This window comes from Meles meles, chromosome 1 (assembly GCF_922984935.1).
Source record: "Meles meles chromosome 1, mMelMel3.1 paternal haplotype, whole genome shotgun sequence".
NCBI lineage: Eukaryota > Metazoa > Chordata > Mammalia > Carnivora > Mustelidae > Meles > Meles meles.
In genome coordinates this window covers 190,968,773-190,990,210 of record NC_060066.1, presented here as the reverse complement: position 1 = coordinate 190,990,210, position 21,438 = coordinate 190,968,773, and the positions used below count along the sequence as shown (strand labels likewise).

General features: G+C 41.9%; 1 protein-coding gene across 1 annotated transcript in view; it reads left to right on the top strand.

Moving 5' to 3' along the window:
• The window catches only part of C1H1orf94 (chromosome 1 C1orf94 homolog), a 38,003-nt gene extending 35,900 nt beyond the window's left edge, over positions 1–2,103 (top strand). The window contains exon 7 of the mRNA XM_046009422.1: positions 2,028–2,103. Coding sequence (XP_045865378.1) covers positions 2,028–2,103 — 76 coding nt within the window. The remainder of the gene's footprint in view (positions 1–2,027) is intronic.
• The last annotated feature ends 19,335 nt before the right edge of the window (positions 2,104–21,438 follow it).

Sequence of the window (21,438 nt, the reverse complement as noted above, 5' to 3'; positions counted from 1 at the left end):
GAAATGTGGAGGACCCAGCAGAGGATCCAAGAGGGAGTGTTAGTGAGGTGAGAGAAGAAATAGGCAAGTGTGGGGAGGATCACAGAGTGATGTGGGCACCGCTGGCTGGGACCCAGTGAGTATGGAGTACGGCAGTGGTGTCCAGGTTTCCCAGTTCTGTGGGTTTAACAGGTCTAGCAGAGGCTGCACTGGGCAGGAAAGGCACTGAGGGTGAGTGTAGCCTGGGAGACAAGCAGGGTCAGGAGCAAAGAGCAAACCAAGAAAATAAACTATATGAAGAGGGAGAGGAAGGAGCCTGTGGCTCTCAGGGAAGGGGGACACAAGCCCTCCCCTCACTCTACCAAATCAATTGCGTACATTCATGGGGCAGGATAATCATGCAATTTATCTTCCAAGCAATGACAAGTTTGAGAGTGGAAAGGAACACAAATAGTAATCACCCCATAAATGCCAATGTAGAAGCTGTTGCAGGCAAACCAGGACAGTTCGCCATGCTCAAGTGAGTTCCAGCTTTTCCTCTTCCTCCAGGAAGCACTCCCGGATAACTCTAGTCCACAGAGCTGCCTCTCCTCCTGGCCCTCTAGTGGACATCCTATCTAGACCATGCCCTTGGCAGGTGAACCCATCAGGAATTCCCAACCTGAATGGCCTAGATGCGTGGGGCATGGCAATCAGATATGAGGTGTGTCCTGAGTAATTTGTTACCAAAAATTATTAAATCCTGAAATATGGGTTCCTGTTTTTATTTTGTAAGTCAGACTGGAATCCAGGGTATCCCTGTATTAACATGACTTTCAATCAGTTCTTTTCTGATATGAGTTCCAGAAGAGGGAAGAAGAGATGGGATTATAGGAAGGATACTTGTTTACAAGGCACCTGCCTTGTGCCAGGTCCTGAGCTGGGCCCTGGGCATAAAGTGGCAAACAGTCCAGATAATGCCCCTGCTCTCCTGGAATTTATTTAACGAGAAGGGAATCAAACCAACCCAAAGCCTAGCTTGCCCATGACGCTGAGAGTGAGTGACGGATACCATACCGGCTGAGGCATTACAAATTAGTGTGGTGGTTTCCCTCTCCCACCCCCTCCCTTTTTTTGTTTCATCAGTTCATGGGAGGGTGTGGTGAACGTGAACATCTTCTGTAATATGCATCTGCCCAGCTCAAAAGGGGCCGAGAATCCCCGGATTAGACTAAATCTAGCCATTTGCCCTATTGTGATTTGTACTGAGCTCTGCTCCCATTCACTCAAAACATCCTAGCAGATGGGTGAAGAAATTGCTGTAGGATCCCAGAAGTGTGATTAAATGATTCCATCTGGAGAGGTCAGGGAAGAGGTCACAGAGGAGATGGCTTTTGAACTCTCTTTCTAAGTATGAACAGCAGTGGTGCCTGGGGTGAAAAGCAGAAGTGTGCACATTTCTATGCTTGGAAGGTGAGGCTCCAATGCTCTCAGCTTTTCTTTCCTTGAGGATCTAAGCAAAGTTCCAGGCATGCAGTGATGTCTCAATGCTTATTCCTCACACGGGTATTGAAATGGGAAGACTGACTTAGCTGATGAGGGGAGAGGGAGCCCTGGAATTGTCTAGACTCTTGGATCCCACACTGGGACATGGCCCTGAGTTCTGTGATGCTGTGGAATTCCTGAAGGACATACCTGGTCCTCCCAGGCAGGTAGAATGGCTTTAGGCCCGTAGGTAAGGGGCTCAGATCCAGAGAGGCTCCCTGCTGTGTGGTCCTGGAGATGGAGAGAGCACTGGGTCTGTAGAGGCAGTCCCTACAGGCTGCCAAGGGCTCCTTTTCCTAAGGAAGTGACAGAAGAAGCTCTTAATTGTCCTCCAATTGTATCATTTTAATATTTTATTTTTCCAGAGCCAAAGCTTTTTTTTTTATTATGCTAAAGCATTTAGCCTCCACGCCTGTCATGATCTTTCTAGTCTGTGACAGCCACAAAATTAACATAGTACTTTCCCTAATATCTCTGCTAACATCAGGAGTTCCATCACAACGTCTGTCTTCTTTCTCTTCCAGGTTTGGCTCGACGGCTGGCGGGCCCGTGATGAACAGCCCATATTTTTCCTCCAGTGGGAACGGCATAAATTTTTAGATGATCTTCTCTCCTCCCTCCTCCTACCTTAGCCCTTGGGTGAGGGCTAAGCGCTCTGGAACTCTGGATTCTGTAATAACGTGGCCTAAGGTTTGGAAAGCCAAGGTTCCAACCAGGTCACAGACAGAAAACAGCAAGACCAGACCCAACTATTGACCAACTCTCTCACACACACAGCCCCTCTCACACACACCACATGCTGCACACCACACACGCACCTCCCTCATAGTCATACTCACCTGCTCAACCACATATGCACCTGTAGTTAGCCGACATGAGTGATTTTTGTTTTTGTTGTTGTTGGTAAAGTAGAAGTAAGACACTTAATTTTAGAAAGTTTGTATTTTATGATAAAAGTGTGAGCCGCTTGAAATGGAGTGTGCCTGCTTATTTTTGTCATGCTCTGTGTCATCTTCACTGCTCATTTCCCCCATGCATGAGACACAGCATTAACCCAGGACCTGGCAGGAGACAACAGGCTGGAGTCCCCAGCACTGCTGCATAAATACAGGACCCTAGGTGTCGTAAATGGAAGGGCTAACCTCTTCTCTTTTGTGACCTGCTCACTGCTCAGCATCCCAGTTCCTGTATCACAGGAGTGGGCATAAAAGGAAAGCACCCTCCTCGGGAGGCTGCTTTATAGGGAAAAAAAATCTCTCTTGGACACAAGTCAGGAAAATGTGACCTGGGAATCAATTCCAAAAACAATCTGGAATGGGGTAGACTATATCCAAAGATTGTATATCAATGTCAAGCTCCAGGCCAATCTCAAAACTGTGAGTGATAGCACTGCCCTTGGATCTATCTCAACCAACATTTATCAGTGACTTGAATAAGGCTGTTGAAAGCATCCTGACCACACGTGTGGAGGACACAAATCTGGAGGGAGGAGATGACCTCAATTGGTAATAGCATGTGGTAAGCTCTCTTACACCCAAGGCAGGCATCACTAAGCTGCGGTTCCCAGAGCCTGTACAAAGCCATAGAATTGTTCTCCCCATGGTGGTCCAAGCAGCCATCACTGATCAGGGATGGTCTATGACATGAAACCCATGTGTCAGCCTTTGACAGATTCTAACAAGATGAAACTAAACAGCAAGTTAATGTAAGACCACTCTTGGGTCAAAAAAAAAAATGAGTTAGGCCCATAAAAGATGGACCAACACTATCAGTTCTAAGTTGCTCTATTACCAATCCTATCAGTTATCTGAAATCTCAACCCCACCCAGACTAGTCCAGTCCTGATACCAATGACTGGAGTCTAGAAATCACTGATGTCTCAGGACCAGCTTCAGTCCTGTGCCCACAGGAGCATTTCTCCTGCCCTCCCAGTATGACACCATTGGCCTCACTGACCTTTCTTTTTGGGAACCTGGAAATCAATTTCTCCTCTAAATTCTCTTAGGAGTTAGGCCCTCTCTCTTTTCCATGGTCTGAGTCAGGGATTCTCCCCAAGTTCTTTAGCCCCTACCCGCAAGGCTGTACCCAATTTCTAGTATATTTTATTTATTCTTTTATTGATTTTCCTGGCCAAGAGTCTAGATTATCTGTGGTCTCTGAGAGAGACATTAATCACCTACAATTCTGACAAATTCAAGAGCCCTTTTCTTTCCTGAAAGTCTTCTTCATATTGTCTCTCCAGGTGTTAACCACAGGCTGGACCACAGATTACTACCCTCTCTTGATTTCAGACAAGAGATGCCTCTGATTTCAGAGGCAGGAGGGAGTAAGAGAAAAAGCATTGACTTGCCCTTGGCCAGACCTGGGTTCTAAGCCACTTTCTAATGTTGACCTTGAGCAGAGAACTCAATCTCTCTAAACCTCAGCTTTATTAACGACAATGTTAATAGCTGTGGTGATTAAAAGATAATGTAGACTTAATACAGATTTAATGTCTCCTTAATGCAGACTTTGGTTTTACAATGGTGAAGATGTTTCTGTCCCTCTTCTCTTGAAATTGTCCCCCAAATAGGAAAGAGAGCAAGAAAACCTATACAAACTCCATTCTCAGTGAAACTAGGAGAAGCCAGCAATCCCATCCACTATCTACAAAGATGGAAATGGTAAACACCTCAGTGGTGCAAGGGAAGATCATGTTGAGATGCCTGCTGAAGGAGACAAGAAGCAAACAATTCCTCCTGCAGAGTCCTGAGCGTCTCAGGAGGTGCTGGGTGCTGGACACCATGGAAGAAAGTGGGGCTGGAGAGGGATGAAAGTGAGGAGGTGATGTAGGAGGTAGCATCTATCCCAGCCTCACAAAGCCAGGAGCTATGGACAGTTCTATAGAAGACTGAGGCATTTTCTCCAGGGGGAAACTTGGAGACCATACATAAGGATTGTGGAGCTGAGAGTCCAGATGGAAAATAGTTAATAGGAATGGACAATCTCCAACAAGAAAGAAATGAATCAAAACAAAGGTAAAGTGAAACCAAAAAAAGAGAGACCATAATATTCTCAGGGAGATAAGATAGTACATTAAAAAAAGACAATATGCCATATACTTATTTTTAAAAATCAGAACAAGAAAGTGCTTTTGAAATTAAAACAGTGATAGTTGATGTTTTTCAGTGAAGAAAGTTGGAAGCTAACATCAGAAAGATCTCATGGAAAAAATAACTAAAAAAAGACACAAGGATGGATTATTGGAGATAAAACATGGGAAAATGAGAGGATCAGTCCAGGACACCAGATATCTGCCTAACAAGAGTTCTACGCAGAATAACGAAGATAGAGGGGAGGGTGGTACTAACAGAAAGACACAAGAAAATGTCCCAGATAAAATGGTCCAGACTGGCGCTGAGCAAAATGAATTAAAAAGAACTATCCCAAGTCACATCACTGTAAAATTTCAGAATACCAGGGATAAAGGCAGGATTATAATAATTTTAGAAAAGCCCAATCCCATACACATGTGCAAGAATCAGAATGGCATTGGATTCCTCAACAGTAGCATGGTGAACCTAGAAGATCCCAGGACAAAGTTTTCATCACTTTGATTGGAAATGATTTTTGACCTAGAATTTTAAAACTCAGTTTTTATCATACAGGTAGAAAGGAGGTGGTTTTAGACATGCAAAGTCTCAAAAATACTACCTCTTTACACACTTGTCAATAAATTAAGGGAATATGTGCTCCACTAAGACAAGTGGGTAAGCCAAAACAGAGGATCTAGAATCTGGGAAGCAGGTAGTCAATGGAATGTGAGCAGGAGGAAGGCTAAGAAGGCATCCGAGGTGGTGAGAGAGGAAGATCTCAGCTAAGAATCATGCAGCAGAGCCTGGGAAACCACTGCCACCTGTCCAGACAACAGGAGGAAGCTGGAGACCTAAGAGAGGAGGTATGCCCATGAGGGGTCTGAGGGGCTGGGGAAAAAGAGAACACCAGATTATCCTGAGAGTTGACCATGTGGAACCTTGTACTGAGAGTTGTTTTTGTTTTTTTTTAAAGATTTTATTTATTTACCCGACAGACAAAGATCACAAGTAGGCAGAGAGGCAGGCAGAGAGAAAGGAGGAAACAGGCTCCCTGACAAGCAGAGAGCCCAATGCGGGGCTCGACCCAGGACCCTGAGATCATGACCCGAGCCGAAGGCAGAGGCTTTAACCCACTGAGCCACCCAGGCGCCCCTACCTGAGAGTTGTTTTATAGCGGTTGGGGGTGGGGGTGGGGAGACTTAGCTGTAAAGTGAAAAATGGAACAATTTTAACTTGGGAGTGGACAATATTTATGTGGTCATAATAATAAAAAGCTCAATTATAGACTTCACCAAAAATTGTGTTATAACTATAGTGGAAGGATGGAGGGGAAAAGAGAGGTGTGAATAAAGCTAAAATCCTCACTTAATCATAAGAGGAAGTCATTATGTAATACCTAAATTGGATGATTCGAGAGAGTGGAATTCCCATAATTTTCTAGGAATGTGGAGGAAAATCCCAAAATGAAGTCTCAGCCTTGAAATTCCAGGACTTCAAGTTCCCCAAGGCTCCCTTGTGGGGAAGGCACCCAAGGGTGCCTTTGTGTTATTGATTCCTCTGTATGACAGGATTTCCATTTGGCACCAACCCCGCATCTCCCTCTTCTTCCTTAGTAATAGAATATCACTTTTCAGATTAGCACATGGCCACCCAGAATATGTGACTTCGTTCTAGCCAAAGGATATGTAGGCAAAGTGTTTTGTGTGATTTCTGGAGGTCAAAGCTACAGGATGAAGTTGGTAGGTAGAGCAAGAAGATGGAAGGAGAGAGCCTTTAATAGTGGAGGTGCCAGGCCAGCCCTGGCGTGTCTGTTCCCAGACTTTGCTTGTGTGAGAGGAAAATGAACACCTTTTAAAAACCACCGTTATTTATGTTTCTTTCCTACATAGCCAAACCTAATCCTAATTCACATACTCAAAAATGAAGTAACACCATTTCTTCAAAAGGGATTTTTTTGTTCTACTATTAAATGTTTTTGAGTTCAGTTAATGTCAACTTTCCACCCATCTACCCACCCATCTATTCCCCACCCCTCCATCCATCCATCCATCCATCCATCCATTCATTCATTCATCCAACCATCCATCTATCCATCCATTTACTCAATCACACTTAGAATTTGCTGACTACCTCCCTAGTACACTAGGCACTGATCCAGGTGCTGAGTTACGTAGTTGGACAATCATATTCTCTGCCACAAGAGCTAGCTGACTATAAAGAAAGAAAAATTTCCATCAAGAAAGTTTTCCTTGTCACAGTCATACATCCTAGCAGTTCCCAGAAAGAGAAGGAGAAAATTGACTTAGTGCGGTCAGTCTCATACATGAAATGCATTCACCAGTTGCTCCACTTTACAAGGATAAAAGCAGGCCTAGAGAATGCAAAAGTAGTCGATGTGCATTTTAGGGGATTGCATCTTTTTTTCAAATGAATGAGGCCAAGTTTTCACACATCAAGTTAGGGCCCAACCAGACAGGAGACAGAACCACTTCAGTTATTGTAATAGAATTTGATATAAGTAAATAATTATTAACTATTAAAAAACTAAAAAAGAAGAAAAAAAAAAGATTGAAGGTTAACACAGAAATAGCAACTGCAGAAAGCAGGGTGTGGAATTATTAACACTTGGAAGCCCAGAGGAGGAGCCCTGAAGTTGAAACTCAGACATGTGGGTCTGGGGAGCAGGAACTGTTTGGCCAGCGTTGGTGTCTGAGTTCAGAGGAAGAGCTCCTTGAGGCAGAAATGCAGACCTCGCAGGAGGAGACATTAGCTTACTGGTATTGATATTCTAAGAAGGCACAGTGAGGCTTGTTCTGTAAGTGTCGGGAAAATGGCAACCGAGGTACATGGTTGCTAATGGAAAACATTGTCATTGCTGGGTGATGCTGACCAGAATTGGAGCCAAACAAGAATGAACAGGCCCTTCTACCTCCTCCAGCCTTGTGGCTCCCTCTATTACTCCTTCTCATAGAGTCTAAGAGAGAGCTGGCATGCAAAGCAGAAAAGTGGTTTGCAGATCTTCAGGATCTTTTGGAATGTGTTTTGAAGCCAAGTAATGACTTAATAACTCAACACCCTGTTATGGACTGAATGTTTGTGACCCCCACAAATTCATATGTTGAAGTCCCAACCCCCAATGTGATGCTATTTAGAAATAAAGCCTTAGGGAAGTAATTAGGGTTAGGTGAGGTCATGAAGGGGAGGCCCTCATGATGGGATTAGTGCCCATGCTTGAAGAGACACCAGAGAACTCGCTCTCTTTATCTACATGCACACAAAGAAGAGGTCATATGAGACCACAGTGAGATTGCAGCTTCCTACCACCCAAAGGAAGAGGCCTCAGAATGAAACCCACCTTGATGGCACCGTGAACTTAGGCTTCCCAGCCTCTAGATGTCTGAGAAATAGAGATCTGCCATTTAAGCCACCCAGAGTCTGGTGTTTTGTCATGGCAGCCTGAGCAGACTCAGACGTTCCCCAGTGATCTTGACATTGATGAAATGCTCTGAAGTGGTCAGATATGTGAGTGACCACCTTAAGATTTAGCTTCTGGGACTCACCTCAACCAGCTCCCTAACACCCTGAGTCCTAGAGAAGGGTATATGGGTGTTCCACGAGATTAAACTTCCTTGAACAAGACATTTTTGTACAAGGTTTCTCCAAATCTCCACTCCTCAGAAATCACCCGTTGTCCTTCAGGAATCACCCCAGGAGGAAGGGGGGTGGGTGGGTGGGGGATGATCAGAAACTATTAATCAACAGACAAGTCGTCTTCTTGCTGCATCATAAAGTCTCAAGGCTTAGCTTCAGCAGTTTATTAAATTACCAGAATGCCAAGAAAAATAGCTTTAATAACACATTTCTGCCTACCTATTATTTTTTTATAACCCAGAGTGGAGAATTAAAAGGCTCCCTACCATTTAAAATAGCATTTTTAAAATTAAAATGAACATGTTAGAGGGCTCTCTCTCTCTCTTTTTTTAACTCAGAACAGAAGCCATTGATTCAGGATGTGATTACTCTACACCGAAATTTTATGGCTAAGTCTTTGTTTGGTGTAAAGGAAGGAGGTGAAATGGTTTTTCTTGAGAGGTTTAAAACTGTATTAATAAGAACAGGTGGATGGGAAGGTCACTTTGTCCTTTTACGTCGTTTAGTATTACAAACAACAATTTTGAGAATTATGGTGCTAAAGAAGGTGAGAGAGACACCATCTAGGGGACCAGCTGGCCACCCAGCTAGGGCCTCTTGTGGAGAAAGGGGAGCAGAAATCTGGTGAATGCCCACAGGTTAGGCTGAGCTTTTGAGCTTTGGAAAGTGAAGAGCACTATGAGGCTCCTTAGATCTGACCAGATTCATAGGTTGATGTATAAACCCAACTGCAATTTATTTCTAATGAGGGACTTCTCAATAATTTTTTAAACATAATAATGAGTATCTTTTTTATTTTAGAAAACAAAGGATATAATGGTCTCTTAATTTTGTATATTAGGTTCTCCATGTACTCACATCACCTTCAATTCCACCTCTGGAATCATCTCACAGACTTTGGGTTGCCCATGGATAGGTAGCACTCTGTGTACCAAGCCTTCCAGAATCCAACTTGTTAACTTTTTGTATTAACATATAATGTATTATTTACTTCAGGGGTACAGGTCAGTGAATCATTAGTCTTACACAATTCACAGCACTCACCATAACACATACCCTCCCCAATGTCTATCACCAAACCACCCTATCCCTCCCCTCTATCCCCCAGCAACCCTCAGTTTGTTTCCTGAGATTAAGAGTATCTTATGACTTGTCTCCCTCCCTCGTCCCATCTTGTTTCATTTTCTCCCTCCCTACCCCCCACAACCCCCTGCCCTGCCTCTCAAATTCCCCATATCAGAGAGATCATATGAAAACTATCTTTCTCTCACTGACTTATTTTGTTTAGCATAATACCCTCTAGTTCCACCCATGTCATTGCAAATGGCAAGATTTTGTGGTTTTTTTTGATGGCTGCATAGTATTCCATTATATATATATATATATCACTCTTCTTTATCCATTCATCTGTTGATGGACATCTAGGTTCTTTCTATAGTTTGGCTATTGTGGACATTGCTGCTATAAACATTTGGGTGCATGTGCACCCTTCAGATCACTACGTTTGTATCTATAGCTTAAATACCCAATAGTGGGATTGCTGTCTTGTAGGGTATCTCTATTTTCAACTTTTTGAGGAATCTTCATACTGTTTTCCAGAGTGACTGCACCAGCTTGCATTCCCATCAAGTGTAGGAGGGTTCCCCTTTTTCTGCATCCTCACTAACATCTGTCATTTTCTGACTTGCTAATTTTAGCCATCCTGACTGGTGTGAGATGGTATCTCACTGTGGTTTTGACTTGTATTTCCTTGATGCCGAGTAATGTTGAACACTTTTTCATGTGTCTGTTGCCATTTGGATGTCTTCTTCACCGAAATGTCTGTTCATGTCTTCTGCCCATTTCTTGATTGGATTATTTGTTATTTGGCTGTTGAGTTTGATAAGTTCTTTATAGATTTTGGACACTAGCCCTTTATCTGATATGTCATTTCCAAATATCTTCTCCCATTCTGTCAGTTGTCTTTTAGTTTTGCTGACTGTTTCATTTGCTGTGCAAAAGCTTTTTTCTTGATGAAGTCCCAACAATTCATTTTTGACCTTGTTTCCCTCGCCTTTGGTGATGCTTCTAGGAAGAAGTTGCTGCAGCTGAGGTCGAAGAGGTTGCTGCCTGTGTTCTCCTCAAGGATTTTGAGTGATTCCTGTCTCACATTGAGGTCTTTGATCCACTTTGAGTCTATTTTTGTGTGTGGAAATGGTCCAGTTTCATTCTTCTGCATGTGTCTGTTCAATTTTCCCAACACCATTTGTTGAATAGGCTGTCTTTTTTCCATTGGACATTCTTTCCTGCTTTGCTGAAAATCAGTTGACCATAGAGTTGAGGGTCCATTTAGGGGTTCTCTATTCCAGTCCATTGATCTATCTTTCTGTTTTGTGCTAGTACCATACTGTCTTGATGATGACAGCTTTGTAATAGAGCTTGAGGTCTGGAATTTTGAAGCTGCCACCTTTGTTATTCTTTTTAAATATTTCTCTGACTATCTGGGGTCTTTTCTGGTTCCATAAATATTTTTAGATTGTTTGTTCCATTTCTTTGAAAAAAATTGATGACATTTTGATAGGGATTGCTTTGGGTAGCATAGACATTTTTACAATATTTGTTCTTCCAATCCATGAACATGGAAAGTTTTTCCATTTCTTTGTGTCTTCTTCAATTTCTTTCATGAGTACTTTATACTTTTCTGAGTACAGATTCTTTGCCTTTTTGGTTAGGTGTATTCCTAGGTATCCTATGAGTTTGGGTGCAGTTGTAAATGGGATTGACTCCTTAATTTCTCTTTCTTCTATCTTGCTGTCAGTATAGAGAAATGCAACTGATTTCTGTGCATTGATTTTATATCCTAACACTTTACTGAATTCCTGTACAAGTTCTAGCAGATTTGGAGTGGAGTCTTTTGAGTTTTCCACATAAAGTATCATATCATGCAAAGAGTGAGAGTTTGACTTCTTCTTTGCCAATTCGGATGCCTTTTATTTCTTTTTGTTGTCTGATTACCAAGACTAGGACTTCTAGTACTATGTTGAATAGCAATGGTGATAGTGGACAGCTCTGCCATGTTCCTGACTTTAGGAGAAAAGCTCTCAGTTTTTACCCATTGAGAATGATGTTTGTTGTGGGTTTTTCATAGATGGCTTTGTTGATATTGAGGTATGTACCCTCTATCCCTACACTGTGAAGAGTTTTGGTCAGGAAAGGATGCTGTACTTTGTCAAATGCCTTTTCAGCATCTGTTGAGAGTATCTTATGGTTCTTGTTCTTTCTTTTATTAATGTATTGTATCACATTGATTGATTTGCAAATGTTGAACCAAGCTCACAGCCCAGAAATAAATCCCACTTGGTCATGGTGAATAATCTTTTTAATGTACTGTTGGATCCTAATGGCTAGTATTTTGGTTAGAATTTTTGCATCCGTGTTCATCAAGGATATTGGTCTGTAATTCTCCATTTTGATGGGATCTTTGTCTGGTTTTGGGATCAAGGTAATGCTGGCCTCATAAAATGAGTTTGGAAGTTTTTCTTCCATTTCTATTTTTTGGAAAAGTTTCAGGAGAATAGGTATTAATTCTTCTTTAAATATTTTTTTTTAGATTTTATTTATTTATTTGACAGAGAGAGAGAGAGAGATCACAAGTAGGCAGAGAGGCAGCTAGAGAGAAAGGAGGAAGTAGGCTCCCTGCTGAGCAGAGAGCCCCATGTAGGGCTCGATCCCAGTACCCTGATATCATTACCTGAACTGAAGGCAGAGGCTTAACCCACTGAGCCACCCAGGCGCCCCTTTATTTTTATTTTTATTTTTTATTTCTTTTCAGCATAACAGTATTCATTGTTTTTTGCACCACACCCAGTGCTCCATGCAATACGTGCCTTCCCTATTACCCACCACCTAGTTCCCCAACCTCCCACCCCCCGGCCCTTCAAAACCCTCAGGTTGTTTTTCAGAGTCCATAATCTCTCATGGTTCATTTCCCCTTCCACTTTCCCTCAACTCCCTTCTCCTCTCCATCTCCCCATGTCCTCCATATGCTTTGTTATGTTTCACAAATAAGTGAAACCATATAATGATTGACTCTCTCTGCTTGACTTATTTCACTCAGCAAAATCTCTTCCAGTCCCGTCCATGTTGCTACAAAAGTTGGGTATTCATCCTTTCTGATGGAGGCATAATACTCCATCGTGTATATGGACCACATCTTCCTTATCCATTCGTCTATTGAAGGGCATTTTGGTTCTTTCGACAGTTTGGGGACCGTGGCCATTGCTGCAATAAACATTGGGGTACAGATGGCTCTTCTTTTCACTACATCTGTATCTTTGGGGTAAATACCCAGCAGTGCAATTGCAGGGTCATAGGGAAGCTCTATTTTTAATTTCTTGAGGAATCTCCACACTGTTCTCCAAAGTGGCTGCACTAACTTGCATTCCCACCAACAGTGTAAGAGGGTTCCCCTTTCTCCACATCCTCTCCAACACAAAATTCTTCTTTAACTTCCTGGTTGACCCATTCATTCTTTAGTGGGATGCTTTTTAGCCTCTGTGTATTTGAGTTCTTTCCAACTTTTCTCTTGTGGTTGAGTTCTAGTTTCAAAGCATTGTGATCTGTAAATATTCAGGGAATGATCCCAATCTTTTGGCATGAATTGAGAGCTGATTTGTGACCCAGGATGTGATCTATTCTGGAGAATGTTCCATGTGCACTAGAAAAGAATGTGTATTCTGTTGCTTTGGGATGGAATGTTCTGAATATATCTGTGATGTCCATCTGGTCCAGTGTGTCATTTAAAGCCTTTATTTCCTTGTTGATCTTTTGTTTAGATGATCTGTCCATTTTTGTGAAGGGGGTGTTAAAGTCCCCTACTATTATTGTATTATTGTCAATGTGTTTCTTTGATTTTGTTATTAAGTGGTTTATATAATTGGCTGCTCCCATGTTAGGGGCATAGATATTTAAAATTGTTAGATATTCTTGTTGGACAGACCCTTTAAGTATGATATAGTGTCCTTCCTCACCTCTTATTATAGTTTTGGGTTAAAATCTAACTTATCTGATATAAGCATTGCCACCCCAGCTTTCTTTTGATGTCCATTAGCATGGTATACTGTTTTCCACCTCCTCACTTTAAGTCTGGAGGTGTCTTTGGGTCTAAAATGAGTTTCATGGAGACAGCATATTGATGGGTCTTGTTTTTTTTTTTTAATCCATTCTGATATGCTGTGTCTTTTGATTGAGGCATTTAGCCCATTTACATTCAGGGTAACTATTGAAAGATATGAATTTAGTGCCATTGTATTGGCTGTAAGGTGACTGTTACTGTATACTGTGTCTGTTCCTTTCTGGTCTGTTACTTTTAGGCTCTCTATTTGCTTAGAGGACCCCTTTCAATATTTCCTGTAGGGCTGGTTTGGTGTTTGCAAATTCTTTTAGTTTTTGTTTGTCCAGGCAGCTTTTTATCTCTCCTTCTATTTTCAATGACAGCCTAGATGGATATAATATTCTTGGCTGCATATTTTTCTCATTTAGTGTTCTGAATATAGCACACCAGTCATTTCTGGCCTGCCAGACCTGGTGCCAGGTCTCTGTGGATAGATCTGCTGCCAATCTAGTATTTCCACCATTGTATGTTATTGACCTCTTGTCCTGAGCTTCTTTCAGGATTTTCTCTTCATCACTGAGACTTGTAAGTTTTACTAATAGATGATGGGGTGTTGACCTATCTTTATTGATTTTTGAGGGAGTTCTCTGTGCCTCCTGGATTTTGATGCTTGTTCCCATTGCTGAATTAGGGAAATTTTCTGCTATAATTTGCTCCAATGTACCTTCTTCCCCTATCTCTTTTTTTTCTTCTTCTGAGATCCCAACTATTCTAATATTGTTTTGTCTTATGGTATCACTTATCTCTTGAAGTCTCCCCTTTGGGTCCAGTAGTTGTTTATCTGTCTTTTTCTCAGCTTCTTTATTTGCCATTATTTGGTCTTCTATATCACTAATTCTCTCTTCTGCCTCATTTATCCTAGCAGTAAGAGTCTCCATTTTTTATTGCACCTCATTAATAGCTTTTTTTAAATTTCAACTTGGTTAGATTTTAGTTGTTTTGTTTCCACAGAAAGGGATTCTATTTCTCCAGAAGGGATTCTCTTGTATCTTCCAAGCTTTTTGCAAGCCCAGCTAGCACCTTGATAATCATCATTCTGAACTCTAGTTCTGACATCTTTTTTAAAAAATTTCTATTTCTTATTTTTTTTATAAACATATAATGTATTTTTATCCCCAGGGGTACAGGTCTGTGAATCGCCAGGTTTACACACTTCACAGCACTCACCATAGCACATACCCTCCCCAATGTCCATAACCCCACTCCCCCTCTCCCAACACCCCCTCCCCCCAGCAACCCTCAGTTTGTTTTGTGAGATTGAGTCACTTATGGTTTGTCTCCTTCCTGATTCCATCTTGTTTCATTTATTCTTCTCCTATCCCCCTAAACCCCCATGTTGCATCTCCACTTCCTCATAGTTTTGACATCTTACTATTGTCTGTATTGATTAGGTCCCTAGCCATCAGTACTGCCTCTTGTTCTTTTTTTTTTTTTTTTTTTGAGGTGAGTTTTTCCACCTTGTCATTTTACCCAGATAGGAATAGATGAATGAGAAAACAAAATACTAAAAGGGTAGAAATGACTCCAGAAAAATGTACACTAACCAAATCATAAGAGACCCAAAACTGGGGGGAGAAGAAAGTAGGAAAAATTTTATTTAAAAAAATCTGTATCTATATCTTTATATATATATATATATATAGGACTGGTGACTAGAGCAGAGTCACACACTTGACTTTGGGTGTATTTTGGTCTATTAAAAGAAACTGCCTCCCAAAATTTTAAAGCAAAAAAAAACACTTAAATATACAAAAATAAGGATAAACATAATAAAGGGATGGAATATGACTGTAAAGATGAAAATTAGAAAAGATTCTAAAAATTTTTGATTAAAATAAGAAGTAGGTTGAAAAAAGAGGAAAGAATGTGATCAGACTGGAGAATAGAACAAAGTCATTCACTAGATTTAGGGTATATTTTGATCTGTTCGAAGAAACTGTATCCTAAAATTTTAAAGAAACAAAAACCTATATGCATACAAAAAATAAGGTTAAATACAATGAAAAGACAGAATATGACAATTAACAATGAAAATCTAAAAAGATTTTTAAAAAGGTATTACTAAAGATAAAATAATTTAAAAAATTAAAATAGGAAAGAGGAAAAAAATTTTTTAAAAAATAAGAAAAAATAAATTTTAAAAAATTTAACTTTTAACGACTAAAGAACCATGAATTCTATGTGATATATTCCCATAGCTCTGAAGTTTTGCAGTTCTCATTGATTGGTAAACTTGGTCTTGGCTGGAAGTTCTTGCTGATCTTCTGGGGGAGGGTCCTGTTGCAGTGATTCTCAAATGTCTTTGTCCGAGGCAGAATTGCACCATCCTTGTCAGGGGCCAGGCTGAGTGGTCTGCACAGTTTTGGTCTCAGTAGCTTTTGCTCCCTGAACAATTTCTGTAGAGTTTTGGAGTACAGGAATGAAGATGGTGACCTCCCAATCTCTGGCCATAGAAGCTGAGAGCTTGGGGCCCCCTCCTCAGTGTGCCCTCAGAGAAAAGCAGTCAATATCCCCCAGCTTCCTGGTCTCTAGCCATGCTCTGTGCTCACCCAGCCTGTGACTGAGGTTTTCTATGCCTGGCACACGGTCCATTTGGAGTCTCCAAACCCAGCCAATTCCTGCTGTGTGCTCCTGCATCCCTCTTCCCAGAGTAGGAAGGTGAGTACCCCCGAATCTGACACTTGTGGGGAAACTGCTTGAAGAGCAGTGGCCCAATTGTGCCCCGGATCATGGTTTAAGGTAACCCCAAGCTGAGAGTCCCCTCCTTAGCTCCTTCTCTGCAGTTGGCTTCCCTGCTCTGATGCCTGGGGGCTCTGCCACAGTCAGATACCCCTGGTCTTTCTGTGTCCCTGCAAGGGCTCCACCCCAACTTAGCCTCTGGAGCAACATCCCTCAGTGGAACAGACTTCTAAAAGTTCCGATTTTGTGCTCTGCTGCTCCACTGCTGCCAGGAGCCGGCCCCTCCCCACACAGTCTATCTTCCTGTTCTTTCAGATTCACTTCTCCCCACTTCCTATCTTTTGGAAAATGGTCGCTTTTCTCTTCCTAGAATTGCTGCTCTTCTTCTCTTTGATCTCCTGTTGAGTCTGTAGGTGTTCATAATCGTTTGATAAGTATCTAGCTGAACTCCTAGGACATGATGATATTTAGGTCTCCTACTCTTCCACCATCTTACTCCTCCAACCCTTCTCAGCAATTTTTGATAGTCATTTATTGACTATGAAACAGACAATGTGATATGAAGCAAGGATAAAATTATAAACTAGCCACAGTCCACCCACCCAAAGAGCTTATAGGGTGGGTCCTGGGAGGGTGGAAAGTACAGATAAGTATCATACAACCTGCTTCTGCAATAGTAGAACATAGCTGTAGAGATACGGAAGCCTGTACTGTTAGTTTTCCATTGCTGTGTAAGAAATTACTCCAAAATGTAGTGGCTCAAAAACAATACTTAATGATCCATAGTTTCTGTGGGTCAGGCACTTGGGTGTGGCTCATCTAGTTCTCTGCTTCAGGGTCTCTGATAGCCTGCAGTCCAAGTGTCTGCTGGGGTTACTGTGTCATCGAAGGCCCAACTGGGGAGGTGGATCCACTTGCAAAGTGAGTACTCATGTGTTTGTGGCAAGACTGGCTATTGGTTAAAGGCCCTTCTTTGGCTTCTTGCCACATGGGCCTCTCTATAGATCATCACAATATGGCAACAAACAAGCAAGAATGCAAGACAAAGTGCCAGAAAAATTGCAAACTTTTTACAATGAACTTGACCATGGAAGTGGCATCCCATCACTTTAGCCATATTTTGTTCATTAGAAGTGAGTTACAAGGTCCAGCCCACACCCAAGAGTAAGGAGTTCACAGAGGCCAGGGGTCTTCCTAGAAGAATGAAGCCAATAAAGCAGAGTAGTTAATAGTAATTCTAGAATCACTTTGCCTGAATTCAAAGCCTGGATTCAGCACCTACTATCTTTTCTAAGTCTCTTCTTTAAAATGGAGGTGTTCCAATGAACACCTATTTATTGAATACATATTATGTGTCAACTACTGTTGAAGGAGATGAATATAAGTAACAAAACAGAAGTTCCTGCTCTCATGGGGTTTTTAGTATAGTGAAGGAAAAAATTAACATTGCTGCCTTCACCAGTGACACCTGAGTGGAGGCCAGAAGGAGGGGAGGGAGTGACCTGCAGAGACCTGAGGAAGAGGGCAATCAGCAAGGATCTGAAATGTGCTAGCAACACAAATGAACTTGGAAGAGGAGCCCTGAGGTCCCGATGAGCATGCAGTCAGCTGACTCCTTGATTATGGACTCATGAGAATCTAAGCAGAGAACCCAGGCATGGTGTGCCTAGATTTCTGACCTGTGGAGATCATGAGATAATAAATGGGTGTTGTTCTAAGTTGCTGTGTTTGTAGTGAGTTGTTTCACATCAACAGAAAACTAACCCACCCAGGATGGGGTGATGTTAAGAGAGATCTTGAAGAGGAGGAGGAGGTGAGACATTGGTGAACTGCACCAGCTCAGAGCAGCTGAAGCTCAGTGGTGGATAAAGGGGTGTGGTTGTAGAGCTAGGTAGTGTGTTCACCCAGCTGCGGTTTTCAGGTCACCCTAGCTCAACATTTATGGAGGGCCTGGGTGCCACGCCTTGTGCTGAAACAAGCTGGTGACTTGGAGACACAATTTCTGCTCTCAAGGAGCTCACAGCACAGTAGAGACAGTCAGCTCAGTGGGTCATCAAAGGCATGTAACTTGGTAGTCCATGAGAACAAGCAAACCTCCTTCTTGGCTTTGTTCACTTCTGTATCCAGAGCACCTGGAACAGTGCCTCTCGCACGTAACAGGTGATAATAGCTATTTGTTGAGTTGACTGGAATGGTGGTTATATTTCATCAAAGCCCGTGATTTTCAACCAGGGGTGGTTTTACCTCCTGGGCCAAGGTCTGCAGACGTTTTTGGTGACCACAACTGAAGAGGTGCTACCAGAATCTAGGAGGTAGAGGTGGGTGATGATGCTGAATGCCATGCAATGCACAGGACAGCCCTTCACAACTAAGAGTCTTCTGGTTCAAAATAGCACCAAGGTTGAGAAAACGTGGTGTAGACTGAGATCGAGGAAGCCTTTGTTCTCCCAGCAGAAAAAAAAAAACATGTCTCTGTGTGTCCTCTCATGTGGGCAGGATTGGATAAAGAGTGGAATTCCCCTTTGCAGCATCCTCTTGGGATTTGTGAAGTTCACCTTCCTTAACATTGCCAGGTCTTTCTGCAATAATATCAAGGTCATTGATTTGGACCCAGTGACCTCTTGTGCTCATTCTTCTGCTTTGGTTTGAGAGATACCAAGCCCTGTGCTGGTCAGTGTTCAATAACCAGCTCTCAAAAAGATATGGACATACTGTACATATACACATACATTTGCTTAAATTCTACTGACAAAGGATGTGTAGGGTACAATTGCAAATAATACAATATACAACACTATTTCTTGTAAATTCTCATAGAATGCTTTCATCGATTGTTGCTGAACAATTGTATCTACAACCACCCTAAGGAAGGAACTGGTGAATGGTGAGGTGGATATTGGCCCATATTTTCTTTCACATTAACAGGGAAGATGGAAGTAAAACAGCAAGAGCATGAGGAACTCCATTTGTTCATCAGTGATGTGAGTAACTGCTTTGCTGAACCAGATAATAGTTTTCAAATATTGGAAGAATATTTCCTCAATTTTTGTGCCATTCCCGATGTGACATTTACAGACACGACAGGCTTTTAAGTTTTATCTGCATTATTAACTTTCTCCGCATCACTTTCTTACATCTAGACAATCAACAAAACAATAAATCAAGTTGTAATTTGTAACATTTTCTGATTTCCATGGTAAAAAATACTCCCACTTTGGCCAGTTTCAAACCACCAGCATGATGTCACTAAACCCTGAGTGGGGAGGAGACAGTAAGTACACCGTGCTGAAGTATTTCCACCACACAGACATAATAGAAGCAAATAACCCCAAGAGCACAGATACTAGTAAAATGTAAAATAATTAAGAAGTCAGAGTTCCAGTTATTTGTTATCTTTGTAATAGAATTTAATTCTAAGGTGAGAGAATTTAATTTTTAATAATGTCTGTGCTTAACAACCAGTTTGCAAAATTCCAGGAAATTTACCCATTGACATTTGAGAGTTGGTCTGATCTGGCTCCAACATACCTCTGGTTTACTTAGGGCCTTGTGCTAACGGTCAAATTCACCCACGTTAACACTTCTAACAGATCTACTCACAAAAAGTGATCTTCTTTTCTTTTATTTTAGTTTTTATTTTTTCAGTGTGCCAAGATTCATTGTTATGCACCACACCCATTGCTCCATGCAATACGTGCCCTCCTTAATACCCACCACCAGGCTCATGCATCCCTCCACCCCTCCTCCCTCCCAAAGCCTCAGTTTGTTTCTCAGAGTTCACAGTCTCTCATGCTTCATCTCCCCCTCCAATTTATCCCAGTTCACTTTTTCTTTCCTTCTCTTAATGCTCTCCATGTTATTCCTTATGCTCCACAAGTAAGTGAAACCTACAATAACTGACTTTCTATGCTTGACTTATTTCACTCAGCATAATCTCCTCCAGTCCTGTCCATGTTGATACGAAAGTTGGGAGTGTGATCTTCTTTCTAAATTCTGAGGATTGTATGGTGACTACACACACACTGTTGATATACTGACCACATCATCACAGCCCATCCTGTCTACATTTCATGTTCTATAGCCCTACTGGCCTTATCAGCATAATGGGAAGAAGATATTCAACTTTTAAAAGTTGGTGGAGGCTGTTGACTTTTCCTTGCCCTGCTCCCTGAGGGGTTCCCTTCTAAGCATCAGCAGTGGTGACTAGGACAGGGGTGAGGAGGGAGAATGTGGCCATACAAATCCCTAATTTCTTAACACTGGCTGCCACAGGCTTGCGGGGGAGACGTGCAGCAAGGTAACTTGCTTGAGACGTTCTCATGCACAAAACCTCAGTATGTTTTTTAAACTAATTACCCCTCAGTGTCATCCCCTTATGATGCCATAATCCCTCCAAGCCCCTCCTACTTCTACCCAATTCCTCTCTGAGGGGGGGATAGCTTGACTCCAAGTTGTACCACTGTATTTGTAGGGGAATTTTCCATTTCTGGTATAATTAGCAGGAGGAATAGGCTAAGTCGAGTGGTGACCACATAATTTAGTCTTTGTGAGGTCCTTTTTTCTGCTTATTTGGAATCCAGCCATGTCCATGCTCAATTCACACCTGTGGTCTCAAGGAGGTGAACACTTAGCATCCTCTGAGTTGCCCTGCCTACTTTGTCCAATGTCTTAATGAGTTCTTCAGGTTTCCTTGAATTCCCCAACAGAACAGATTTTTAAAATTTTCCAGTTAAACATAAAACACAAATCATCCCTGAACATACTTAGCCACATAATTATACCTTACCAACTATCAAACCTCTTACCAAATACATCCAATATCCTTAATTCTTAATCTACAAATTCTCCTCTTCTAACGCAATGCATTTTCCTCTTAGCCAATTTTAGACATTAAGGACATTATCTGCTTTATGGAAAGTATTTATTTATGCTTTTCAACAAACATGAATGAGTGCCAGGCTCTAGGCTAATGGTTGGGATGTATCAGTGAATAAGAAAGATAAATTTCTTCCCTCCTCTTAGGGAGCTTTTAGCCAGATGGAGGAGAATGACATTGAGCAAACACATAGGCAAATATATATGGTTAAAGCAGTGGGAAGTGCCATACAGGCCAAGAATGGGGTCCTATGATAGGGGATATATTTTGTAGAGGGGGATGAAGGAAGGCATTCCTGAAGGATGAGATCAAGCCAGAAGAAGAGCTGGGGCACAGCGCAGGCACTGAGGACTGGGAGCCAACTGACTGTAGGAAGGAGAATGGGGCACAAGTGCAGGGATGGACTTTATGCTTTGTGGGTACAATGTCGTGAGGTGTAAGACTGAGGCAGGGCCAGATGGCACAGTCGGGTAGTCCTAACTATTGCTTTTATTCTAACCCCA